This window comes from Bacidia gigantensis (genome assembly GCF_019456465.1).
Source record: "Bacidia gigantensis strain McMullin 20006 chromosome Unknown contig_278, whole genome shotgun sequence".
Taxonomy (NCBI): domain Eukaryota; kingdom Fungi; phylum Ascomycota; class Lecanoromycetes; order Lecanorales; family Ramalinaceae; genus Bacidia; species Bacidia gigantensis.
Window position 1 is genome coordinate 353,699 of NW_025408606.1, and position 25,107 is coordinate 378,805.

At 50.2% G+C, this 25,107-nt stretch overlaps 11 protein-coding genes across 11 annotated transcripts; 4 read left to right on the plus strand and 7 right to left on the minus strand.

The window, feature by feature from the left end:
• Window positions 1-1,122: 1,122 nt before the first annotated feature.
• Window positions 1,123-2,292, plus strand: KY384_007571 (uncharacterized protein; the record flags this gene model as incomplete). The annotated part of the gene is made up of 3 exons (XM_044816062.1): window positions 1,123-1,287; window positions 1,382-2,005; window positions 2,122-2,292. 3 exons carry the CDS (start codon window positions 1,123-1,125, stop codon window positions 2,290-2,292), a joined length of 960 nt encoding a protein of 319 aa, XP_044666702.1.
• A 531-nt stretch (window positions 2,293-2,823) lies between these two features.
• Window positions 2,824-7,013, minus strand: KY384_007572 (uncharacterized protein; the record flags this gene model as incomplete). Its single annotated transcript, XM_044816063.1, has 3 exons — window positions 2,824-6,497; window positions 6,545-6,697; window positions 6,743-7,013. 3 exons carry the CDS (start codon window positions 7,011-7,013, stop codon window positions 2,824-2,826), a joined length of 4,098 nt encoding a protein of 1,365 aa, XP_044666703.1.
• A 320-nt stretch (window positions 7,014-7,333) lies between these two features.
• KY384_007573 (uncharacterized protein) lies at window positions 7,334-8,717 on the minus strand (the record flags this gene model as incomplete). The annotated part of the gene is made up of 2 exons (XM_044816064.1): window positions 7,334-8,519; window positions 8,578-8,717. 2 exons carry the CDS (start codon window positions 8,715-8,717, stop codon window positions 7,334-7,336), a joined length of 1,326 nt encoding a protein of 441 aa, XP_044666704.1.
• A 282-nt stretch (window positions 8,718-8,999) lies between these two features.
• On the plus strand, window positions 9,000-9,826 carry RAB6B (Ras- protein Rab-6B; the record flags this gene model as incomplete). Its single annotated transcript, XM_044816065.1, has 4 exons — window positions 9,000-9,052; window positions 9,109-9,134; window positions 9,208-9,705; window positions 9,768-9,826. 4 exons carry the CDS (start codon window positions 9,000-9,002, stop codon window positions 9,824-9,826), a joined length of 636 nt encoding a protein of 211 aa, XP_044666705.1.
• Window positions 9,827-10,273: 447 nt separating this feature from the next.
• On the minus strand, window positions 10,274-11,427 carry KY384_007575 (uncharacterized protein; the record flags this gene model as incomplete). Its single annotated transcript, XM_044816066.1, has 2 exons — window positions 10,274-11,296; window positions 11,386-11,427. 2 exons carry the CDS (start codon window positions 11,425-11,427, stop codon window positions 10,274-10,276), a joined length of 1,065 nt encoding a protein of 354 aa, XP_044666706.1.
• A 323-nt stretch (window positions 11,428-11,750) lies between these two features.
• On the minus strand, window positions 11,751-13,939 carry KY384_007576 (uncharacterized protein; the record flags this gene model as incomplete). The annotated part of the gene is made up of 2 exons (XM_044816067.1): window positions 11,751-13,340; window positions 13,385-13,939. 2 exons carry the CDS (start codon window positions 13,937-13,939, stop codon window positions 11,751-11,753), a joined length of 2,145 nt encoding a protein of 714 aa, XP_044666707.1.
• A 357-nt stretch (window positions 13,940-14,296) lies between these two features.
• Window positions 14,297-15,882, plus strand: KY384_007577 (uncharacterized protein; the record flags this gene model as incomplete). The annotated part of the gene is made up of 3 exons (XM_044816068.1): window positions 14,297-14,302; window positions 14,428-14,643; window positions 14,728-15,882. 3 exons carry the CDS (start codon window positions 14,297-14,299, stop codon window positions 15,880-15,882), a joined length of 1,377 nt encoding a protein of 458 aa, XP_044666708.1.
• Window positions 15,883-15,973: 91 nt separating this feature from the next.
• KY384_007578 (uncharacterized protein) lies at window positions 15,974-16,788 on the minus strand (the record flags this gene model as incomplete). The annotated part of the gene is made up of 3 exons (XM_044816069.1): window positions 15,974-15,999; window positions 16,043-16,709; window positions 16,765-16,788. 3 exons carry the CDS (start codon window positions 16,786-16,788, stop codon window positions 15,974-15,976), a joined length of 717 nt encoding a protein of 238 aa, XP_044666709.1.
• An 822-nt stretch (window positions 16,789-17,610) lies between these two features.
• On the minus strand, window positions 17,611-19,624 carry KY384_007579 (uncharacterized protein; the record flags this gene model as incomplete). Its single annotated transcript, XM_044816070.1, has 3 exons — window positions 17,611-18,226; window positions 18,650-19,443; window positions 19,508-19,624. 3 exons carry the CDS (start codon window positions 19,622-19,624, stop codon window positions 17,611-17,613), a joined length of 1,527 nt encoding a protein of 508 aa, XP_044666710.1.
• An 846-nt stretch (window positions 19,625-20,470) lies between these two features.
• On the minus strand, window positions 20,471-21,959 carry KY384_007580 (uncharacterized protein; the record flags this gene model as incomplete). Its single annotated transcript, XM_044816071.1, has 2 exons — window positions 20,471-20,920; window positions 21,588-21,959. 2 exons carry the CDS (start codon window positions 21,957-21,959, stop codon window positions 20,471-20,473), a joined length of 822 nt encoding a protein of 273 aa, XP_044666711.1.
• Window positions 21,960-23,143: 1,184 nt separating this feature from the next.
• On the plus strand, window positions 23,144-24,830 carry KY384_007581 (uncharacterized protein; the record flags this gene model as incomplete). The annotated part of the gene is made up of 4 exons (XM_044816072.1): window positions 23,144-23,226; window positions 23,440-23,635; window positions 23,822-24,332; window positions 24,625-24,830. The coding sequence occupies 4 exons, from the start codon at window positions 23,144-23,146 to the stop codon at window positions 24,828-24,830; spliced, it is 996 nt and encodes a 331-aa protein (XP_044666712.1).
• Window positions 24,831-25,107: the final 277 nt, after the last annotated feature.

Consider the following 25,107-nt stretch of genomic DNA (forward strand, 5'->3'; position numbering starts at 1 on the left):
TGGTGCACTGCTCTGCTCAGCCTCTGGCCGATCCTCAATCAGCAACAGACTCTAAGCCATGCGTACCTTCCGAGGCTTGCCAACATTGAAACGGAGCATTGAAAAACGCTGCAACCGGTGGATGCGCAAAGGCCGTCAAGATGACCTCCGTTTGAAGATTGTACGTGGACGACGACACAGAGTGTCGATATCCCTTGACTGACACTGCGATGCAGGGGCAGCCATTTGACTTCCAGTGCCTCACTGATCAAGAGGCCAAGGTCCGTATGTTGCAGCGTGCTCATGAGTAAGTAGCTTGTTCTCGGCCGACTCGAGTACGAAGGTCACTATGCTCACTTCAGCAGGATTGACACCCCGAGCGCGCAATCTGTCAATGCTGGAAATCCATTCGACCAGCAAACCCCCAGCATCTTCCTGCAACGGCCGTCCACCGCGGACTCCTCACGTAAATGTGCAACAGACGGCAGCTCGGCAGAGTTTCGTACGGGTTCAAAGATTTCAAAGCCAGCGCATGGCACGACCTCATCCAGGGTACTAGTCGAGCCTCACGCCATGTATTTCTAGACGCTAGGTTGCACCGCAAAATTCAACTCAAATGCTCCTGGTTGGGCATGACAGCGTTTGCCATTCGGGGAGGAAGAGCAACATATTAAAGAAGGAGCATATTTTCAAAGCTAGCTGCTTAGGAGCTATTGATTGTGGGCATACACTGTAACACTAGATAGAAAAATATATATTTCGCTCCTTCGATCCCTTCATCAAGGGCTTCTGCAACATCGCATTCCATGGAGATAATGCGGCTATACTGACATTCTCGGCAAGGAAGTCGGCATTCCCGGCAATGCAGGATAACGTCATCGACAATTGAATGACAAGCCGCTTGTGCGAGACCTTTTCACGACAATTGAGGAAGAAGCGAATAAGCGAATAGGGGAATAAGGGAAGCTCAATTGATTGCAACGAGAGCCATCACGTCATCATGATCCACGCTCCAATTTGCAATCAATCTGTCCCAATGGCACGTCTACCTCCCACAACCCAGCCTACCACATTACACCCTCTTTGCACTGCGCCAGTCACCTCTTCCATATCCAAATTCCTCGACACGATCACCCTATCACCATGTCCACCCCAAGTACCACAAAGCAATGGACCGTTAACGGCAAAGATGGGTTCTCCTCCTTCCAATTCCACGAGAAAGCCCCCCTTCCCCCTCTCGGCGACAACGACGTTCTCGTGAATTTCCACTACGCATCTCTCAACTACCGCGACCTCATCATCCCTAAGGTATCTCCTCCTCCTCCTCCTCCCCCTCCTCCACATTCCTCCCCTTCACCTCTTGCAACACCCTTCCATCCACTAACTCCCTCCCTCCAATCAGGGCAAATACCCCTTTCCAACCTCCCTCCCCGTAATCCCCGCCTCCGACGGCGCCGGCACCGTCCTCGCAACCGGCCCACGCGTGACCTCCTTCCACCCAGGCGACGCCGTCCTAACGCAATTCAACCAAACCCACCAAGCCGGTCTCATCACTTCCGCAGACCAAGGCTCCAGCACCGGCGGCGCCGTAAACGGCACCTTAACACGCCATGGCATCTTCCCCTCCACAGCGCTCGTCCATAAACCCAACAACCTCTCGTTCAAAGAGGCGAGCACACTCCCCTGTGCCGCACTCACAGCGTGGAACGCCCTGTACGGCTTACAGGGCCGGAGGCTGATGAGTGGCGACTGGGTTTTGACGCAGGGAACAGGGGGCGTGTCGATATTCGCGTTGCAGTTTGCGAAAGCGGCGGGGGCGAGAGTCATCGCGACCACATCCTCCGAGAACAAAGCGGAGGTATTGAAGAAACTAGGGGCGGACCATGTGTTGAATTATAAGAGTACGGCGAAGTGGGGGGAAGAGGCGAAGAAGATCACGGGGACGAATGGGGGCGTAGATCATGTTCTTGAAGTGGGCGGGCCGACGAGTATGGCGCAGAGTTTGGCGGCCATCAAGCCTGAGGGGGTGGTGTCGATTATTGGGTTTTTAGGGGGCGTGAAGGGGAGGCGCAGCCGGGGTTCTTGGAGTGTTTGAATCGGGTGTGTACGGTGAGGGGGGTGCTGGTCGGGAGCAAGGCGCAGTTTGAGGAGATGGTGAAGGCGTACGAGGGTGGGGGCATCAGCAATCCTGTGACTGACGAGAAGATTTGGGGGTTGGAGGAGTTAAAGGAGGCGTACGGGCATATGTGGGAACAGAGGCATTTTGGGAAGGTGGTCGTTAAGGTGGATGATTGTGGGGGGAGTAAGCTGTGAGGGAGGGTTGAGAAGGCAAGCGTTGGAATTGGGGGCAAGTAGCAAGGGCTTTAGAGGAGGAAGTAATGATAGCAACGTACGTATAGACAGTGAAGTGGACGGAACATTCAGAAACCCATTATGTTATGGTGTTGGCCTCTGCAAATTACAATAAATCCCATGTAGTGAAAATGACTGCGATCAAATCTCACATTGAAGTCCCATGGACCGCTGAATGACCACTCCCATCTCCTTCGCTTCCGCTTCGGCAAGGGCAAAGAAGAAAGCAGCGGGATGAGTGATAGTTGGTTTATGTGGTGGGTGAAAGGTGACGAAAGCATAGCAAGATCTATACCTCGCTTCATTCCGCATGGCTGTAAGCGTTCCAAGGAACGCTATGCAGGCAGAAGCATCTCAAAACGAATAGGCGAAGCTTTGCGAGAGTATTCAGAATCTCAAATCCAGAGCGCGCATTCTCTTGGTGCCCCTTCTTAGGCAAGCACGAGAAAAGGAGGCAAATCTTTGACCCTCGTTTTCGACTGGTTGTCGAGTTTAGGTGGCTATAACATACTCCCATGCCGCAGGCTGCGGTGGCTGGGAGGGATAATTTGGTCCACGAGGATGCGGACGAGCATTATTCCGAAAGTTGTTGCGAGACTGTCCTGCGCCCGTGTCTTTGTGCCCTCCGTTCTGGTTGACTGCTTTCGCATTGTGGCTGTGAGTGCCAGACGATTCGCGAGGCTTGAACCCTCTCCCTTGGGGCTTTGGCTTGCCAGAAAGGCTCTGTTGACTACTGGACCTTTGATGTGGTTGAGGTTCTTTCGCATTCACGAACCCATTTTGAGCGTGCATTGGCTTAGACCTGGTCGAGGCCATACCTTTGATATTGATAAAAACTAGCAGAAGGTTTTGCTGGTTGAAGAGTCTCGGGAAATTCAAGGTGTCTCTAGTGATGGCTTCGACCTCGCTACTCGGTGGTTGGGGTTTGAGCGGGTTGCGCCTCAAAGGCTTCTCAAGCCATGCTACACGGCCTAGGACTGCTGGGAATAAAACCGAAGGTGTAGATCCTGATTCGGGTTCAAAAAGTGCCTCCTCACCCTGATGATCCTGAGATGCTACCTTAAGGCCAACTGGACTGCTAGGTTCACCATGTGGTGGTAACGCTACCGCTGCTTGGATTCTTGGTGTTGGCAGATCAAGAGGTTCTCTGGTAGCCGAAAAGTCTGACAATTGAGCATTGCTTCTCTCAGGTGACTTGTCAAGTGAGGCCCTCTTTACGCCGAGCAGGCCATTGAATCTATCCTGCCAAGTCGGATTGTTCACCAATGGCTGAGATGCCGTACGCAACAATGAAGGTTGCGCCGGAGTTGGTTGTGGAGATTGACCAGGTGTCGCGGTCGATGGAGGCAGTCGCACCTTTGGTCGTGCATTGTCATCGTCAATGCCAGTAATTGGCAGTCGGACTGTGATACGTCTAGGTTCCGCAGCAGCCACTGGGTGATCGTCCGTGTCAGGAGGTGGTGGTGAGTCGCTGCGACGAAAGAATGGGCTGAAAGGTAATGCCTCTTGATAATGTGCCTGCAATCGACCTGCTGTTGGAAAGTATCTCGAACCTCTTCCTAGACCCCCAGGGAAAGCATTGGCTAAGTCCATAGAGTTTACGAACGATGGGCCACGGATTTCGGTGGGACCATGGGCAGCTGCTGACATCCCAGGAATGACATGAGATTTCTGGACTCCAATAACTTGACGGCCAGGCCCATGATCATCGGTCTTTACCTGTCTCCACGTCTCGTTGAATGTGGCAGCTGGAGGCTCGTATTTGACGCCCGTCCGAAGTTCTTCTGCATTCCTTGCGTCAAGCTGCTGTTGCAGTATGCGACGCTTTTCAGCCTCTTCTTGGGCCGACGTAACCTGGAAATTGTTCCAAGCTGAAAGCACACTGCCTCGATCGCCCCTATTTTGATTCTGAATAGGGGCGCGCATCTGGTTGCCAGGAGGAAATTGGGGCGATGGCAGTCTCTGCTCAGGGTCTACCAAGCGACCATAAGAATCGGGACGGCTGCCATCAGCTCGTTCTTGAGAGGGAAAGCTTTGAACTGATTCAGAATGCTCCAGTACAGGTCCCGGACTTCTGTTGTTAGTCCTCAAAGTGTCACGACCATCCTTCACGGGCTGTAGATGCTTCGGGGGTCCAATGGGAGCGAGAGCGGGGGAGGCAAATTGCTCTTGCTGCCTAGACTGGGGTCTTTGAACTGTGCGATCAAAGGGCCCATTTCCCAAGTTTCTTGGCTGCGGAGACACTCCCCAGGGACTATTTGGCTCTCTAAGGAGATTTTGTGAGTTCCATTGAGCATACATTTTCGAATCCCGAGGTAGATCATTCCAGGGTTGCTGCCTTAATTCTCCTCCTTGTCGCTGGCTCTGCGCTTCTGGGGATCTTGGGAAGAAGCGATCGGATTTGCTTGGTGGTGGCATCCCGTTTACCACTGGCGGTGTGCGATCCTTTTCTAGACCAGTTTTTGGCTCAAGGCCCGGCGGCAGTCTTTGTCCAAGAGCTTGGTTACTCGCTCCCCTCTCAGCTTGTTTGGCCGAATCCACACCATGTGGGGATGGCCTTTGGCTGTACGACTGCATCTCTGCCACCTTTTCTGGCTCAAGCTGTGCGTCAAAATCGACTGGAGTCGTCTTTTGGGGCGGGGGCTGAGCTTTGGCCTTCTCAGCAAGTAGAGTGTCTTGAACTTGTTGCAAAGGTTCTCTACGAGCAGGCGCATGCACCTTCATCATTCCATACTGCTGAGGTTCGCCGGAAGCACTTGGAGCAGGTGGTTTTGGTGGAGATTTCATAGAGACTGACGAGCCCTCTGCAGGGTTCTTACTAACTTTAGCATCCTGCAATTTCGGCTTGTTCTCTTCGGTTCTCTCGTTCTCTAGACTCTCACCATCAGCAGGTCGCTTTTCAATTGTCATGGCTGGTGCTTCCTTCTTGACTTCTGTTGTCTTCTCTTGGGGAGGTAAGCTCTCCATCAGCTTCTTGATGCGCTCCTTCTTCTCGGCCTCTTCGGCCTCTTGGAGATCCTTTTTACGCTTGATAGCTTGCTCTCGCTTTTCTTTCATTAGTTGTTTCTGCAAAGCAACCTCGTCCTGTTCAACAGAGGTGCCAGCACTCCCTGATCCAGGTCTCGCCTGGTAAGCGGAGCCAGTTGAGGGCTGTGAATAATGCATGGCTGGAGACTGCGTAGCGGATTGAGGGAATGCTGACAAAGATGGAGAAGCGACTGCTTGAGAGTGGGGTGAGTCGTAACGTTCTGGTGCAGCGTCAGCACCGCGGGCGAATGATGGCCGTCGTCCTTGGAATGCGCTATCTCCGCTCACAGTTGAAGACTTTCGCCGGCCTGATGTTGTTTGATCGTCTTGGCTGGGTCTTCTAGCATCTCCAGAGACACATATATCTTGAGAATTCCCCACGCGTTGCAGGACAGAGGGGGCCCGGATATTATCTTTTCGGACAGAACCACGTCGTGGAGCGTTTGCAGGCTCATATCTACCTGTTTGTGAATTGAACAGCTGGCCTACGTTGTCTCTTTGAGAGTCGCTACCGCCTCGTCTGAAAGAGCCTGCTTCAAGGGTTAAGGTAGGTTGCTCCTTCTGTGGCTGAGGGCTGATAGACTGTTGAATTCCATTCGGTAAAGAACGTGGAGCTGAATCTTGGATTTGAGGGTTGATATCTATAGGCGGGACTTTGTCTACGGGTGGAAGCGTGGCCCATGGTGACTTTGCGGGGGCATTCGTGGTTGGTTTTGATACGAGCGTAGGCTTCTCAGAGGGCGTCTTCAGAACCAAAGGAGCACCAGGTTTGGATTGAAGGGTAGATCGAGGCTTCAGTACGGTGGCATTGGGACCGACGCTCGTAGCGGGTTTCTTCTCTGCCGCGGTCTTTGCAGCTTTTGCTTTTTCCAATTCCTCTTCTCGTCTCTTGGCAGCTTCTTCCGCAGCTTGGTGTTCAGCCAGAAGAGCCGCAGAGTCGTTCTGAGAAAGTGTTATCTTTGTTCCGTCGTTCCACTCGATCGACTCCGGTGCCCAGTCGTCCTCGTCGTCATCGATATCCGCCCACTTCGCCTCCTTACCATCCCCGTCTGCCTGGATTCTCGTAGCGAGATGTATGCCATATTGCTGTTTGAGTTCCTCGTCCGTGAGGTGTTTGGGGGCATGCTGTGTCGGAGTGGCTGATTTGTCGTTAGCATAGCTTTGCGGAATCTCACTCCTACCTTACATCTATTTCTGTTCCAGACTTGCATGGGATCTGGTCCAGCGCCATTACGACTTCCAAAGGCTGTCTTCGCCTGTTTTGCCCCGCTAGACTTTGCGACGAGCCGTGGTCGAGAGGCGAGGAGAAGTGAGCCGGTTCCATTTGTCGTCGTTGCGTCTACTTTGGTTAGTCACCATGTGTTGCACTCACGAGCAAACCTACTGGTCTCGCCATTGACTTTGGGGTTTGGTGCGGTAGGGGTGCCGGCCTTGGCAAGGAAGTTCTTCGTGACAGATACTGCCTTGAATGCTGCGGGCTTCTTGACAGAGTTGGAACGTGTATGGTGAGGAGCATCTGGTCCATCTTTGTTCGCCGAGTTTGCTTTAGGGTTCACTCCAGTGTCTGTGTCAGAGCCAGCGCTGCCATCTTGTGTTATCTGCTCGGCCGGTAATACGGCTGTTTCATTCTCGTGGCCATGGTCGACAGATGACATACGTAGTGAGGGGACTTGTGCTGGAAGCGTTGACTATTTCGCTGGTAAATGCTCGTGAGGTAAAGAGGTAACTTCTCGCCTATATGGCTCGTGATGTGAAGTGATGTATGACTCGGGGGTAGAGGATCTTGGATGTGATGAGGTTGCGGCCGGGGGGTGGAGTCTTAGACACTTTGAGCCTAGTTTTCTTGGCAAGCATCTAGTACTACACTGAAAACAACTTACACGTCGTACAGAATCTGGACTGATACCGCAATGTCTTCGCCTTTGATAACGCAGCCAGATGTTCGCATGGTACTATGTAGGCTTTTGACTGAAGTTTATACAGAAAATGGAACTTGAAAGTCCTTATGAGTCCACTTCTCGGTCAACTTCCTTTGCTTTTTCCTTGGTTGTGAGATGGGCTTCCTCGCCTCCAGCTTCCTGACCAACAACGCATTGCGATATCGATCCTTGAGCAGGTTGCCTTCTGGCTTCAACGTACGGAGAGAGTCCCGCAAGTCCTCCGGCAGGGTCAACTCTAACGGCTGCTCGGGTACCTTGTTCTTTCTTGGGGCTCTCCTCCTCAGAACTTCCTCTTTCAATTCTTCGTTATCGCCTGTGGAAGCAGTGCGATGAATGAGTCTCCTCTCTTTCTCTTTTGCCTCGTTATCTACCTGAACTTTCAACTCCGCGATTTGCTTCTCTCTCTTGGCCTTTTCTTTTTCCTTCCTCTCCCATTTGTCTTGTCTTTCTCTCTCTTTTCTCTTCTCAACCTTCTTCCTTTCTTGCGGCGTCTTCCTCTCCGCTCGTTTCTTCTTCAGCCACTCAGGATTATCAAAATCGCTTTCAAAGCCCGACCATGCAGACTCATCCTCTGTCATTAGAGCGGATTCGCGCTGGGCTTCCCTCTCAACGTCCGCTATTCGCTCTTCAAATTCTTTCTCGGCTTGTGCTTGTCGCAAGCGTTTTTGCTCTGCCTCTAGCTCCTTAGCCCCTTGAGACTGGAGGAGTGCGTCCCATTCCTGAAAGACGGGGTTATAGCTGGTTCCAGCCTGTGGCTTCGGAATAGCCGAGATACTGCTTGTCCCTTCCACGAGAGACATGGGTGCTTCTCGAAGAGTTGATGGAGCCTTAACAGGGTTTTGCTTCTCGAGATAATTGAACTTGGGGTCGACCTCGTCTTTCTTTGAATCGAGTGTCCATATGTCTTGAGTAGGAGCATGTCCGTCTGTCTTGATGATATCTTGTACACTTCGGTTGCCGTAGGCAACTTGGAGCAATCTTTCATATTCTTTCCGAGTGACTCCCTCGGATTTTCTACGCTTGACACTCTGGTCAATGATTCCGTCTGTAGTGCCACGAGGCCGTTTGCGAGCAGTCAAGGAGGGAATAGCTGAACGTTGAGCAAGAATCTCATCCGCTTTCAGCGGTTTGTAAATCTTCCTCACAGAAGCCTGTATAGTCTTATCGCCTTCTGTGTCAAGGGTGAATAGGTCGTCGGAAGCCTTTTCAGCGACAATGCCCCTGAAGTAGCATTCTCAGCACATAGCGCATCAGCATTTACAGAGGCTAAACTGCTGACCCTTTAATGACCTCCTCCCTTGCATCCTCTAGTCCTGCTTGAACTTGGGATACGTCGACGTGCTTCCTCCATGCTTTCTTTCCCTTTCGTGACGGCTGCTTGTACTGCTGCGGCGCTTCTGCTATCTTCGATGGAGCCATAGCTTCCAATCATTCAGAAGCGGGAAACATACACCTTGCTGTCGAAATGACCATTGCGCATTTGTTCGAATGACGCCGATGATTGACCAAAGATTCGTCCAGTGTGTATCCGATTCAGGCAAGTTTACCCGACTCGTCCAAAAGCCGCCTAGTCTTGAACGAATCAAATACTATGTCCGAGGCTCCTGAAAGGGAATGCATCAAAAATGTTTCGGACGGTTGCCTCACGCTTGAGGTGAATATATCTTTCTAATTGTAATTCTCCTTCATTTCTGGCCCGCTATGGCCGCCCAATCTACCGTGGGGTCTTATTCGAACCCTATGAAGAAGTTCAAGTCCGTTGCTTCTAATCTATTCCAACCATTCTCTCTTTGCTAAGTTGCACTTACAGACTTGTCTTTCTCGGCGAACAAAGTGGTGAAGACCCCCTAAAGCCACAATCTCGGCATATTGTTGCGCGACCATAGCTCACATAAATTCATACTCATAGTCGGCAAAACCTCCCTCATAACCCGCTTCATGTACGACTCGTTCGACAACATGTACCAAGCCACCATCGGCATTGACTTCCTTTCCAAAACCATGTACCTCGAAGACCGCACCGTACGTCTCCAACTCTGGGATACAGCGGGACAAGAGCGCTTCCGCTCCCTCATTCCCTCTTATATCCGCGACAGCTCCGTCGCTGTAGTCGTCTACGATATCTCCAGTCTCAAATCCTTTCAGAATACGCGGAAATGGGTGGATGATGTAAGGGGGGAGAGGGGCCAAGACGTCATCATTGTGTTGGTGGGCAACAAGACGGATTTGAATGACAAGAGGGAGGTCACGAGTCAGATGGGAGAAGAGGAGGCGAAGAGGTGCGGTGCTTTGTTTGTGGAGACGAGCGCGAAGCTAGGCGCCAATGTCAAGGGATTGTTTAGAAGGATAGCGCAGGCTTTGCCGGGGATGGAAGCAGAGGGGCAGGGCGGGCAAGGCGAAAGCCAGAGTGAGTTGGACTTTTAGGCGGAGCTGACATTCTCTTGGTTTTGCTTGCTGACACACGTGTAGTGATCGATGTCAACATCAATCCTTCGAAGCCAGAGTCCAATGAGGGTTGTGCCTGCTGATGCATGGGCACGGTCAGAGTACGTCTGATATGAACGGAGATTTCTTGTAAGACTAAGGTGAGGACGATACCGTACAGCAGTTTATCAGCACGACGAATGCTTTACCTGGGGTCAAGATAGCATAATGGAGTTGCAGGTTGAGGGATGGCGAACATGATTGTTGCATAGTATTAGAACACCAGGCGCATATATAAAGTTGTTTTCTGCGGATTGGCACACCTCAAACTCTCACTCCGAATTACAGGATATAAGTTACTAATGAAAGCTCTTCTGTTCACCATTTAGGGGCAAAAACGTCAATATGGTACAGAGCGAATCTTGGAAGAAAATATTGACTGTCGGTTCCTCAATTAGATCATACATTATCATTATGGCGAACGCCAACGTCATGGACTACTCTAGATGTATCGCCAGCTACCAATAGCTGACCAAGCTCTTCTCTTACGCTCACTTTCCAGTCCGCCCCTCCACCCGCAGATACTGGGAATTTTCTCCCTGTAATTGGGGGATAGGCGGTGGCGGTGGTGGACCCTGAGTAATCCAATCAGCATCAAACTCTCCAGTTGCGAACATCTTAAGACTCACAGTCCCGCTTCGTCTCCTCCTCTCCCTTTCGACAACACCAGGTGCCTCGTCATTTCTCCTTAATCTTCCCATGCCAATCTCCTCGGCTCCCCAGCTCTCGTCTCCCTCCTCAACTCCCAACCAATACCCCTCACTTATTCCGATCATCAGTCTCCCCAATCTTCCCCTCCACCCTTTCCCCTCAGGCAAATGTCTTGCGAATGGATCTTCCAACATCGCCGTTCCCTTACTACTTGGCAGATACTCCGGCCTGCTCCGACTCACGGCCGCGACATGCCTCCTGATGACTGACCTCGCGTAGCTCATCACAATCAGAACTAGATAGACTCTCACGATCCAAAGCGCCACGATCATGAACATAGAGCTCATGCTCTCGGGCTGCAAGAACCCATGTCCCACACTAGGATTTCCACCACCTGAGTTCCCCGCCGTGATAGCCTCATGACTTGACCCTGGAACGCCTTGGTCCGGCCCAACCACCACATCAACGCTGGAAACATTCTTATGCTCAGGCTTCGTGAATCCGGCCGTCTGATCCATAGTCCCCTCCGCCCCGGTCGCTTTATTCACATGATGCTCGCTTACGACCATGAACCACGTAACCCCGAAGATAGCAGTGTATACAGCATTGATGAACGTATCGAAAATGAAAAAGACGGCCAGAGCGAGATTCTCGAAGGCGGCCTGGGTGCGGATGTGCCGGGCTAGGACGGCGACGAGAACAAGCGCTAGGAGACTGTAGAGGTACATGGAAAGCTGGACTGGGGAGAGGTAGAAGCCTGTGAGTAGGGCGAGGAGGCCGTAGAAGCCGGAGACTTTGTTTAGGAGGAGGGCAAGGGTTGAGAGTTCGGTGCCGGTGCGGAGGGTCATGAGGTAGAGGAATGTCTGGGATTGAAATCAGAGAATGGACTCCAAGTAAGATGAGGCTTGCTTGGGAAAGAGTGCATATTTGAGTAATGAAAGTGCCTGCTTACTCGAGGCCGCGGGATACGGAAGATGCGGTTTCTGGAAATCATGCTGTTTAGATTTCAGTCGAATGCTGATTATGGTAGGATCTTGCAGAGACTATGATGTTGAAAAGTGTGTGCAATGCATTGGATGTAGTAGCTAGTGCATGTACCTGGTATTATTGAGGAAAGATGACCGAGAGAACGAAATGAAATATAGACGGACATGTTCCGCACACTGAACCACGGAGTAGAATTTGACTGGCCGACCGCCTTAGCATCCAGCAAATGTAAATGAATGTTTTAGCTAGGCTTTGACGCGCGATGTACAATCAGGATTGACATGGAAAAGTGGTAATGAGTAATTTCGACGCTTAGATAACAACTTTATCCTATAAAGCATACAAGAAAAAGAACACCCCCCAAGCTCCAACGCAGAACGTGACTATGAATGCATTCCCAAGGCCAGTCATCCTTTGACCAATAGCGTAGGAAGACGCAGCGACAGTCTCGTTTTCTTGATTGCTTCCTCTAACTCCACCAGCACCTTCAACGTCTCCAACACCACCGGTTGGGAGTATCTGTTCCGGCACGTTTCCTGCCGTACTCGTCTGCCACGAGCTCAATCCTTGCGACCCACTTCCAGATCCCAGTACTGATGCAGTATACTGCTGTGATGATGAAGATGGCTGTAGTAGCAGCGGAATAGGACCAGAAGCAACAGCTTGAGCGAGTTGATCCAGCCTATCTGCTAATTCCCGAATGGCGTCTTCTGATACTGTTCCCTTCCTTGCCGCACTGGCTGCCTCATTGAGGGCATCAATTAGATCTTGCAACCCAGGCAAGGTCGAAATCCGCTTTGTAGTCTGATCGAGAAGCTGCGCTAGTTGCTGATACAGATCAAGGAGCCGCTCGAGCTTGTGATATAGATCAGACGACTTGCCTTCAAAATTTGAGGCGATGGCGTCTGCAAGTCCTCGAAGGGTATTGACCACTTTGGACAAGGCAGAACCTAGGCCCAGAACGTCCTGTTGATTAGCTTGCGAAGTTTCAAGAGCCTTCAGAGCGTCTTTTATCGATCGAGACAGTTTGGCCTGAATTGATTGGTCGGTAGGCTTCTTTTGATCGGCACCTGCATCGCCCGAGCTGTCTTCACCAGTGGCCTTACCCTGACTACCTTTCCTGTCACTGCCTTTTCCTTTACCGTCTTTTTCGTCACCCTCATTTCCTGAAGCGCCATCCCTGCCGCCGGAGCCTTCTGCTTTGTTTGTTTCGCTGCCTCCATTCTTCTTTGACCCTCCATCATTATCATTGCCCTCGCTATCTTTTCTATAACCTCCAGCTCCCGAAGATCCATCGTGGGCGGAACCCTTTACGCCATTTGCATTAAGACCCCCTTCAGTCTTTCCTGGCCCTTTTTTATCGTTATCGCCTTTTTCATAGCTCCCAGCCCCTGAAGACCCAGCCTTGCCGCCAGAGCCTTTTGCCCCATTCAGATTGCCGCCTCCCTCATTTCCCCCTGAACCTTCGTTATCGTCATCTCCAGTACCGTCTCCGCCAGATTTAGCACCTGACTCTTTGCCTGCAGCACCATCTGCGTCCTGACCATTGCCAGGTTTGCTATCAGCCAAGGGCCCATTTGCACCTTCTCCGCTTTTGCCACTGCCAGTTTTACCTCCTTGAGGTTTGCCAGATGATCCGTCTGTGCCTCCACTATCTTTGCCGCCGCTAGAACCAGCGCCCGTTCTGCCATCTCCGGGTCCATTGAAGTCTCCAGGTGTGCCATTGGATGAGTTTTCATTCCCACCATTGGATTCGCCATTCTGCGTGTTTTGACCGGGTAGACTTCCTCCAAAGCGCCCGTATGAGTCTCCTGGTTGCCCAGGTGCCCCAGGCTGTCCAGGGCCGTTGCTATTAGAGTCGGGCCTGCCGGGTTGAACACCAGGCTGGTTCTGATCACCTGGACCTTCAGGGCTTCCTGGCTGGCCAGTCGATTTTCCAGTCGAATACGTATCCCCAGGCTCACCAGGTGGATATCCTCCGGAATCTTCATCGGGCTCTCCTGAGCGGTAAGGATAGCGTTGACCTTCAGGATAGCCTGGCTGACCTGGTGGATTTCCTCCAACCCCCTCATAAGGATAGCGTTGACCTTCGGGGTAGCCTGGATCTTCAGGGTAGCCTGGGCCCTCAGGGTAGCCTGGACCTTCAGGAAAGCCTGGCTGACCTGGTGGATATCCTCCAAAATCTTCATTAGGCTGTCCTGGACCATCAGGGAAGCCTGGACTATCAGGGTGGCCTGGGCCCTCAGGGTGGCCTGGACCTTCAGGAAAGCCTGGCTGACCTGGTGTATATCCTCCCAAATCTTCATCGGGCTGTCCTGGACGATCAGGGAAGCCTGGCTGTCCGGGCACATGCTCACCCTCGGACGGAATCGGTGGCTGGCCTGGCGTACCTCCAGGAGGTGAATAAGGAGAGCCAGGTGGGATTTCCACAGTTTTTGGCGGATTCCCATCGCCAGGAAACCCTGGACCACCACCACCAGTAGAATCGCTCCCAGGAGGATTATTCTGAGGGTATCCATTTTCAGAATGATTATCATTGGGCCCAGGAGGTGCAGGTACGTATTGAGTAACAATCACAACTCTGATTACCGGGTCCCCAGGTTCTGATTCTATTGTATCTGGACCGGGAGTCGTCTTAGGTTTGAGCGGAGTGATATACTCGGTGCTTGTTATTATTACCCTAATATGCTTAGTGGAAGATGCCGAGGTCTCAGGCTCGGTCGTCTTCTTGGAAGTGTGGCTGTGAGAGGAGTGTGTAGAATGAGAAGAGGCCTCCGTCACACTTGATGAGAAACGTGGTCGGTGGGTGGAGCTTTCAGCTTCCGACGTTCGTTCGGTAGTCCTAGGTGTACTGGTGTGGATTTTGGTCTCAACAGATGATAGTGAAGTAGAAATTCGATGTGAGGATTTGTGTGAGGTTGACAACTTGACAGAGCTTAGCGAGCTCGAAAAAAGATTTTCAGGCGTGGTACTGACTGTAAACGATTGCCGAGCATCTGTAAAATAGGACTTAGCACTATTCGAAGTTGACGAAGAATTATGGACTGGAGTCCACGACGGCCCAGGTATCGAAGATGACGAAAACTCGGGTATTGAAAACTTCGACGACTTCAATATAGAATACGATGGCGACGGCTCAGGCACTTCAGACGAAGACATTGACTCAAACATCGACGATGAAAACGAAGATGAGAGCATTGAAGATAAAGACAACAGCCCAACTGTCGAGGATAGAACAGACTCAAATACTGAGGATGAAGACAATAATGGAAACATCGAAGACGATGAAGCCGATTGAGGTACTGAGGACGAAGACGTCAAAGCTGACAAAGGGGAAGACCCAGGCGTTGAAGACGAAGGCAGTATTTCAGATACCGACGACGTCATCGGCTCGTATATCGGAGAAGAAAATGACGACGTCAAAAACCTAGGTATCGAAGACGAAGACAATACCTCGGGCATTGAAGACGTCATCAGCTCAGATACTGAAGATGAAGACGACGACAAAAGCCCAAATATTGAAGACGAGGACAATGACTCAAATTTTGAGGAGGACGACGACTCCTCGAGTATCGAGGACGAAAATGACAAGGGCCCAGCGATCGAAGACGAAAAGAAAATCTCTGGTGTGGAAGACGTCAACGCCTCGGGCACTAAAGGAGAAGACAAAGATGGCAACGATGGTTCGGGTGTTGAAGGCAATGTCGTCTCAAAGGTTGAAGAGGACGAAAACACATCAGTGGAAGACGAAAACCGCTTACCTGTTGAAGTAGATGATGAATCGATTGTTGACGACGTCCTCTCTGTGGTAGAAGATGTTTCGATTGCAGTAGTGATTGCCTTAGCTGAGCTCATTGTCGTCGTTTGCATATCGCTAGTAGCCGTTGGGGTGACAGGGGAGCTCGCCTCAATCGTCGAAGAAGTCGGCTGCACAACAGTGGAAGATCTGATCTCGGTTGTGGAAGAAAACTCTGTTGTAGATGGTTCATCGTCCGTACTTGTGCTGGGACTTGTCTCACTAGACCTCACAGTTGAAGTTTCTATCTCGCTCGTACTTGGCGTAGTCGCAGGATCTGTAGAGGCTATAGATGGAGTAGTCGCAGGATCTGTAGGGCTTGTAGATAGAATAGTCGTAGGATCTATAGGGCTCGTAGATGGAGTAGTCGTAGGATCTATAGGGCTCGTAGATGGAGTAGTCGCAGGATCTGTAGGGCTCGTAGATGGAGTAGTCGCAGGATCTGTAGGGCTCGTAGAAGGAGTAGTCGCAGGATCTGTAGGGCTCGTGGATGGAGTAGTCGCAGGATCTGTAGGGCTCGTGGATGGAGTAGTCGCAGGATCTGTAGGGCTCGTAGAAGGAGTAGTCGCAGGATCTATAGGGCTCGTAGATGGCGTAGTCGTAGGATCTATAGAGCTTGTTCGAGTCACGGAAGTTGATGAAGATTCTCCTTCTGATTCTGGGTGAGTGGATGATGCTTCTGTTGTAGAAGGCGTCGTTGTGGGGCTGGGGGATGTACTGGAATGAGGAGTGTTTGAGTGAGGGAGTGGTGTCGTCGTTAGATAAGGCGTAATCGTGATAGGGCTTGGTGTAGTAGATGATACGACGGTTTCAGTGCTGCCGCCACCTCCACCTCCACCTCCACCACCACCACCTCCTCCTCCCCCTCCACCACCACCACCACCGCTGCCGCCGCCGCCGTCGCCTATACCTGTCCCTCCACCTGTTCCTCTGCCCTTTCCTGAGCCACTGCGTTTGCCAGATCCGCTCCGACACTTTTTCCCACACCGAGACCTTGTTGTTCTCGCTCTTGTCGATTTCGGCTTCTTTGTCTTGCATTTGAATCCAGTGCCTGTAGGCCTGTACATCGTCGAATTGAATCTACGCGTTGACATCGCCCTTGTACTGTCTTGCGGATCCGTTATTGTGGCGACAAGTCTTATGGTAGTTTCTTGCAGTTCATTTTCCTCTGGATTTGATTCATTCGGGCCTCCCTCTTGCGCTATCCGTCGATAATCCTCCCGTAACACCGGATTTCCATATCCGTCGTACGCCGGGGCCGGCTCTGTGATCCTTTCACTCTGCTCCGAAGAAGGATACACAAATTCATCTTCTATGAGGGGTGCAGAGTCAGGTGCTTTTGGGCTTGAAGTATAGGTGTCTTTGTGCCCACGTGCTATGGTGTCTGGCAAATCATCAGGTCCAACAAACCCATCTGCCTCAGGCCCTCGGGTGACAACTTGTTCGGAATCATAAGGAAGGGGCCTCGATGTTGTAGAAAAATCACCTTCAGTCTGTCCGTTTACTACACTTAAGTCTGATGTGAAGCGTATGGCGGAAGAGCTAGACGTTCTTGGTGAGGTTGTAGTCCATGGTGCTGGTGGTGAAGCTTCCAGAGTAGAATCGTCAATACTTCTCGGTTGTATGTGCGGTTTATCTGAGGAGTGACGAATCCTGAAGGCATACCAAGAAGCAACAATAACAACAGTGATTAGCACAGTGGCTTGTCTTTGAACAGCTCTCATCGTCGACTGGCCGGGGACAATCAATGACAAGCATTGCGGTAGGTGAAAATAAAGAGGACAGCGATCAAGATCAGGTGGGAAGAGAAAGCGATAACAAAATCTGGGTCATGGCTGAGCAGCCCTACACACCGTTTGTTGACCTTAGCTAAGTTAAAATTATGCGCTTGATAGTGCAAGCCCAGACGATGATATGACGAACGGCAGACCCATTCAGGCTTTGATCCAAACGTAATTGAAGATTGTCGACTCCAGAGCAGGATGTGGATACCCACAGAAGAGTCTCGTAGAGCACAGTGGAGCTCAAGTCATTCAGCTTTTGGAAGCTCTGTTTTCTCGTCGGCAAGGTGAAAAGTTCCAGTGTCCAGCCTCATTACGCACCGTATGGAGAATGCAGATGATTGTGTGAGTCGTAATGATGAAGGACCCACTTTAGAAAGAGTCCGTGTTAGCTGGTCGAGGGCGTTACAAAAGCTTAGTAGCTCGGTCTAGCGTCTTTCCTTACAAAACAGGTAACTCGACGACATACCCAAACTATCGTCCATCGGTGCCGTAAGCATTCGTGGAGTTCCATGTAAACTTCAGCAGGCTCAACGAGAAGCTTTGAGGTGGGACAAGCGGAGAGAGATGTTGCCATACCCAAAGTCAATGCTTCCATTCTCGCGACTGGCTTCTAATGGCCAAAAAGCTTTTCTATGGTGGTCACAAGATCTTTGGGCTCGTGGCCATCCGAGCAATTCTTCCACTGCGCCCCATCTCTTATGCACCAAATCTCATCCGCCACCCGAACCGTGCAACTCTTCGTAACGCCTGCTTTTTGTGTACTCTTTACGCTTGCTGCCAACAGATCCAGGCCCTTGCCTTCCTCACTTATGCAAGCATTGAGGTCGTCAAACGAGATACCATGTTCTAAAGTACAATGCTGAGCCAGGTCTCGGGATGGGATGTCGCTATAATCCATAATCATACAAGTCATGAATCCGAGCCACCTTTTGACATCGTTTGGAAACAACTGGGTGGCACAGAGACCCATCATATTGCCTAAGCACTCGGTCGGACCATGCTTGCAGATGACTGCGTCGTCTTCACCAACTTCCCCAATGTAGGATAGTTTGAAATCCACTTTATCCACGATTTGCTCCATAGCTGGAACAACGAGATCGACGAGGCAGTCTCGAGCGTCAGGGCATTTGCTCATGATGTGGGCTTCGAGTGAAACGAGCTTAGTGGCGTTGGAGACGCCCTCAAACGCCCCCGCAACGAATGGTGGAGGTGGTGGAGATGGTGAGCTCAACAGTTGTAGGCATCGGGGGATCAAATATATGACGGTAACAAATAGCGAGACGACTAAGAAGATGTATTGTCGCAGAGCCCGTCGTCCTGGTCGGCGGTGGGTATCTCTTCTTGAATGGACATAGCCCAACGCATCCTCGCGCCCTTCACGCGCAGCCATCGCTAACTTTTCATCCATATCACTGGCTTACACTTTCGATACAAGGCTGAAAATGCGGTGGCGTAATAGAGGTGCTTGTCGTCAGAGAGTGGTATGGTTTGGGAATTGGGAAAGCAAGAAAAGGAAACGACGAGTCAGAATAAGCTAGACCAAAATAGGCACGTTCAAGCGCCTATTCACTTTTTGGACTCTTTCGGCACACTTCGGCAAAACCAAGCACTTGAAATCTCTTGAGGTATGGCTGAATTCTAAACGCTACAATAGTTGCTCGGCTTTTACCAGCACCGGAAGCACACTCCCCGTAGGCAGCCTGAACTCTCTGTGGCCTAACACCCTCAAAATCGAGCGAATTGCCCCAGAATGGCTTGTCAAGCTTATCACTTCACATCCCGCATGACTTGAGAATATCTCGTTCAAAGTTTGCCTGATCCGAATATCAGCCTCTGCATCTGTTTCACGGTGTCCTTTACTCCACAGCTTGTCGTCCGCGGCAAACCCCTCTTCAATCATCACTTCTGGATACTTTGCTTTGATGAAAGTGGCTCTACTGCGTTTGTCGCAAGTGTGGACCCCCATAATCTCTCGCAGACCTTCTTTCACGATTGGTTGATATTTCCGGGCTTCCGGTAGTGATAGCTCAGCAAATGTGATTTGCGCAGTAGCAAGACAGCGATCTAATGGGCTTACAAAGTAAGCCTCCGGTAATGGTGCACCGGCGGAAATGAGAGACGCCCAAAATGCCGAAGCTTTCTCCGCTTGTGTTCTTCCAAGTGGTGTCAAAAGTGCATCAACCCATTGTCCATGATCGTCACCATCCAATTTCGAGTATTCCGCATCCCACGCCAGCCTGCCGTATCGGGATTCGGCGACATTATGTACGCCTTGGCCATGTCGACCAATGTAGAGAAGCTTGTAGTGGACCATTGAATGACTGATGGTATTGAGTCGGGACAAGTTGAGTTCAAAGCTTCGCCATTGACGACTCGAGTCAAGCTCAGAAGAAGGCTGACTTTCGTGGTAAATGCGAGGAATCAGGCCAAAATTGTCTTTAGTCTAAGAAAGTCAGTGCCAGAGCATCTGTGGGAAAGGAAAGCTTGTCTAGGCAACAATGGCACACATAATCGTACGCAGACGCAACAGTGATTGGATCATCCTGCGAGAAGTAGCCGGCAAGGACTTCGTACTTGTAGTGGTTATTCGCGAAAGAAGAATCATTTGCCTTCTGGACCGACATCTACTACAAGCTATGGTTGCAGCTCCAGAGAGAAGCTCGAAACAGACGTTGGAAAATGCGTACTAAAGCCGTGAAGACACAACAGTGTTTTCTCTTCAACTTGCAAGGTAAAGGCTGAGCCCAGGGGGCTAACAGACAGCAGCCTGCAGAATGCAATGCAAAGTCGTACAAGCATAGGGTAAGGAGCCTAGCGAGCCCCTACCAGCAGACCCTGTCTCCACTTACTCTTTCACAAAGGTCACGACTTGAAACTTGTGTAATTCAGAAAGGAATGAGGTTAAATTCACCCCTTTTTGCCTCAATTTCATCCCCAAGCCCTTCAGGGAGTACACCAGCAATTTTACGCACTCGTGATGTAAGGAGCGCACTTCTGCCGGCGCCACGGAACAGGGATACGACGCCCCAGCCGCCGTGGCCAAGCGCATTTAGCCGCTCCTGACGAAAATTACTTCACTTCCTGAACGAGCACCGTGATAAATGTGTATTTGACCGAAGCTTTCTTGGCTGACGGCCAGGCTCCAGGTCGTACTGCCAGTCTTTGAACCTCAACAGCTGATGTCATGGGCTTGCATGAGATACGCTAACCTCAAGGTCTGGCACCGCAGTGGAGACATGAGCTCCTTCGCCTAATCCATCCATTCTCCATACGTTTCTCCACACTTCTTTGATCATGCTGCCACGTTCAAAGCTACTACAAAATTTCTCCTTCTGGATATACTTTTTCTCCCCGACATTCTCCTTCTTTCATAAACTCGTCACTTGCTCGTTTCTTTTACTTCTATCCGCCCATTTGTATTGCAGTCCTTGAACCCCGACCACACTTATACCTAATCCTACACGATGTATTCAAAGCTCGCCGTCATCACTGGAGCACTTGCTCTCCTCTCGGCTCAAGTCAGCGCTGACTGTCCAGATGACAACTGCTGCGCTCCTCAAATCGTCGCCCCGGAAACTTTCTACGGTCTCTATAGCTTCAATGATACGAAGTCCAAGAACTTCACTGGCTCGGAGAACAAGCGGAACTACTTTGAGACCTTCGTCAGGGCCAATAGCTCCAGTTGTTTCCAGCGAATCGACACAATCGCCTCCTTCCAAAATGTGGAGTGCGCCGGTAGGACTCACTGGTATCCATCTCTGGACTTCAGCTACCAGCCCAACATCGAGCCTGACAGCAATCTGACCTTTTACTCTGCGCCAGCCACCATTCAGGTGGAGCAGATCACACAAAGTCTTCCAGACAACGTCACATATGCATCGACCCGCAATCTGGATACCAAGATGATTGGCAACTTCAGACTTCCAGGCAACTCTAGTGATGATTACTTGAAAGCACAACTCATTCATATCGGCCAGATACCTTGCCAAAAGACTCTCAACTTTAGGTTTTCAGCAGAGGTTTATAGGGAGAACCAGGCTACTTACAACTACTATCCTTCGTGCCCAATTTCCGGTGTCGGTCTTCGATATGGATGCTGTCAGTATAGCCAAGACTGCTTGTAAACATCACGAATACTCAAAGGGGCAGGAGAATTTGGCGTTGGACTGGCCGTAAAGGGTGTTTAGGATGGTCTGGCCTTGACTTGTTATTGAACATGCCTGATATTGGGAGAAGGGAATCTCAGTGAAGCAGAGGATGAGAGAAGCAGCAGGCCATCATGTGGCGGTATCAATAATTTCACTGCGCTGGCCAATTCTCTTTGAGTGAGATTGAGCAACGGTCTGTTACTATATGATAAGCAGGGTACCCTAATAGATTGATTTGGTGTGCTTCAGAAAAGTCATCCTCTCCACAACGTTGTCTCCGCGCACCGATCATCCAGCATTACTGATAATCGCCATCAGTGGGCCTAACACCAGGTCTCTGCCTCACCAAATTCACCAGCGGCAAGAACAGCTTCCTCCCCTCACCTTCGCTGCCCTCCCCATGCTTACCTACCCAACCCAACAGCTCCCCCCAACTTACCCACTTCCAACCTTCACACTTCTCTGGCTCCTTCACCTCTGGCTCCCTCTCCTGTGCCCCATTCGCAGCCTCTCTCTCGCAAACCATGAATATCGTTACATAATGCTTTGCCTCCACCGGCATGATATCATTCGTCGCTGTCAAAAACCTCACATTCTTCACGCTCAATCCGGTTTCTTCCATGATCTCGCGTGTGATACATTCTTCGAAAGTCTCACCATGCTCAATGTGCCCGCCTGGGAGGGCCCATGTGCCAGATCCGTGGGATCCAAGACGTTTGCCCATCAAAATGAATGAGCTCAATAGGGAGTCGTTTGGAGCGCGGAGGACGAATGCTGCAACGCCTACGCGAACGTGGGGGACGGCTGGCATAATGGAATAGGACATTATTCAACTTTTGAGAGCAACCTTTCAACAGAGATATCATTGCTTCTAGATCCTGAGATCTGACCTACCGTGAGTGAGTGTTTTTTGGAGGGAAGAAGGATAAATGATTACGGAGGGTGGCGTCAAAAGTTCTGACCCTGCCTATCAGGCTACTTAGGGCTTTCTTTAATTAGGAATATTCTAACCTGTTCAGGTAAAGCTCGTTAAAGCGACTTTGTATTTCGACCACTTAACAAGGTCTAATTAATTTGAAAGTTTATAGGCTTCATATTCTTAATATAAAAAGCTAGTTATAAGTTTTTAAAGTTAAATAAGCGACTATTAGCTATTTAATAATAAAGTTTTTATAACAAGCTTTCCCTAAATAGGTTAAAGTATTCTTAATTAAAAAAAGCCCTAAGTATAGTATTTAGCGTAAAATCTTAGCCTTACTAATATTTTAGGGGATAGGTCGCCTAGAAGGGTCCCCTAGAGCGATCTCATAAGTAAAGCTTATAAGGGCTTATCGGGGGTCCTTATAGGGACAAGTTTTCACAGGTCAGAACTTTTGACGGCACCTTCCGTAGAGAGATAAGACTCTGCAGTCCGAGAGATAATCAATTGACTGGATTTTTCGCGCGAAATGTTGCATAGAATGTAACTTGCGTAAAGTTTTTGATTTTACAGATTCTCTCTATTGGTCAGGCAAGTACGAATAAGCCGGAACAATTGGCTAATTCGATATTCACATTAATTTGCTGGAGGGGCAGTAAAATCACCCACAAAGGCCCCCGGGAATTAAAACTCAGCCTTGTAAGGCGTATGATATAGGGAGAGGACATACGGCCATTTCATGACTAGTCAGCAAAACGAAGAGACTGTTGAATGTGAACGTTACATTAGACTTATTGTATACGATTTCCTTCCATGACGATAAATCGGACGACTTGTACCACCTATTGTTGACAATGGCACCGAAGGCTTGGCATTCAGCCCTAAAAGTCTCTCACGTTTTGCTCCCGCCGTGAGCTCTTCCCATCCATCACTTCACATGAATTTGACTTGGCAACTATGTTTTATTCGCACAAGTTTCTACATTCATAAGGGGGAACCTTGGTGGTCTTTGAAAGGCTAAGAGGCCTTTCTCCTCAGCCCTTTCCAGCTTCCCTCATTATTACCGACCACGCACAATGTCATCCACTACCACGTCCACTGCCACTCCCCCAAAGCAACATTTCGATTCTCTACTTGAAGATGTCAGAGTTTCCAAAGCGTATGTCTCCACTGTCAGGTTACATTTGCGAGACTTCTAGCTTCCTCAAAGTCACAACATGATGATTGAACATTCAAGTTGGGAATCTCTCCTATGAACATTGCGGAAACACAAGTTAACTTGGCATCTGATTTTTCGAGTTCTGGGGTCACAAGATGCGAAACTGAAGAATTCTCAAGTAGCCCTCAAGCTGACTTGGATTCTGTCTCATAGTGACTTCAACCATATCGTGATGGACTACCTAGTCCGCAATGGCTATCCCTCTTCGGCTGAAAAATTCGCAGCGGAGGCGAATATACAACCACAGCTTGACCTAGATTCGATCGCACAGAGGGTCAAAATAAGAGAGGCTATCCATTCAGGCGATATTCAAACAGCGATTGAAGAGATCAACGAAGCGGATCCACAGGTGGGTGTGCTTTTTGTCCTTACACTATGTCGTTGCCATGATGCGATCCAGAGTTCATGCACCACTCATAGCCGTCTTCGGTCTTGATGATTACCAAACCAAACTTCAGTCTTCAGTCTGAGCAACTTCATACCTAATAAAATCATACCTGTCTTCAATGTTTGACGACGCTAACAACCACACAAGCTCCTAGACAAAAACGCATCCCTACACTTTGCCCTCCTCCGCCTTCAACTCATTGAGCTGATTCGTCACGCTACCGCTAAGCCTGACGGCGACATTACTCCAGCCCTTGATTTCGCCACTACCTACCTTGCACCTCGCGCCTCAATAAAGACCGAGTTTCTTGGGGACCTCGAGCTGGCCATGGCTCTTTTGATCTTCCCCCCAGAAAATCTCACGCCTGTCCTGGCGGAATTACTGCAGCCTTCTCTGAGGCAGAAGGTCGCTACAGACGTCAACGAAGCTTTGCTTCGAGGGGGCGGAGAGAGAGAAAAGGCTACAATCTATAGCCTTATCAGCCATAGAGCTTGGGCGGAGCAGAGAGCGTCCAAGGAGAGGAGCGACAGCATGCCGGAGGGTCTTGCGCTAGGTCTGGAGCCTGCAAATGCTGCTCGTGATGCACAACGCGAGAATGGCAGTGGAACCAAAAATGAACGGGACAGGGAAGGGGATTCAATGGCAACAGGATGGGACGGTGCGTCCTAGATGTGATTCAATGCAAGTCTCGTGCGTTTTAGCGCGGTGTTCAGGGATAAGGAACAGATGCATGGCGGCGACCACGGGAAAACGGGACCGGGATGGTGTTCTTCTGGTGGGTAACGGGTAACGCAGTTCGAATGCAATCACGAATATGCATAGAGAGAGGGTACAAGCTTTAATTGGCTAACTGTCAATGTAAGCACCAGTGTCACATCATTTGGCCCCAGCACTTGCAACGGTTGTCACCTTTATTTCTTATTAAACTACTGTTTCGTTTGGGCGCACAGTTAAACATGGAAGGGCGGCAAAGGAGGATCACATTGCGCGATTTCGATCAAGCTGTTTCGAAACAGGCTTGATCATGTTGGATGTGACATTCCTTGTGCCAGACAGATCAGTGGAAGCAAAGTTGAGCCGCGTCTCGGACAATTGCGTGGGCGAGATTACTCCCGCCCATATCACTGCTCAATTCCATCAACGTGCGGACATTTGAGAGGATCCAAATGACATGTGGCAAGCCAAAAATCAGGCCTAATCCCCACATCATGGGGGATGAATGCTCCAAAATTGGACCGCTTCGATGCACTTACTGCTTGCGACTTGCGAAATCTAGTCGTCAAAGCTTCCAAGACGAGAGATTGGAGGATAAATTCGCCGCAAGGAAAATGGAGGGTCAGTATTACTGAACTCCACATGCGGGAGAGTAAGACCTATTTTGATGACAACTGCATTGCATACTGTGCAGAAAGACACCTGGGGCCAGATCTACA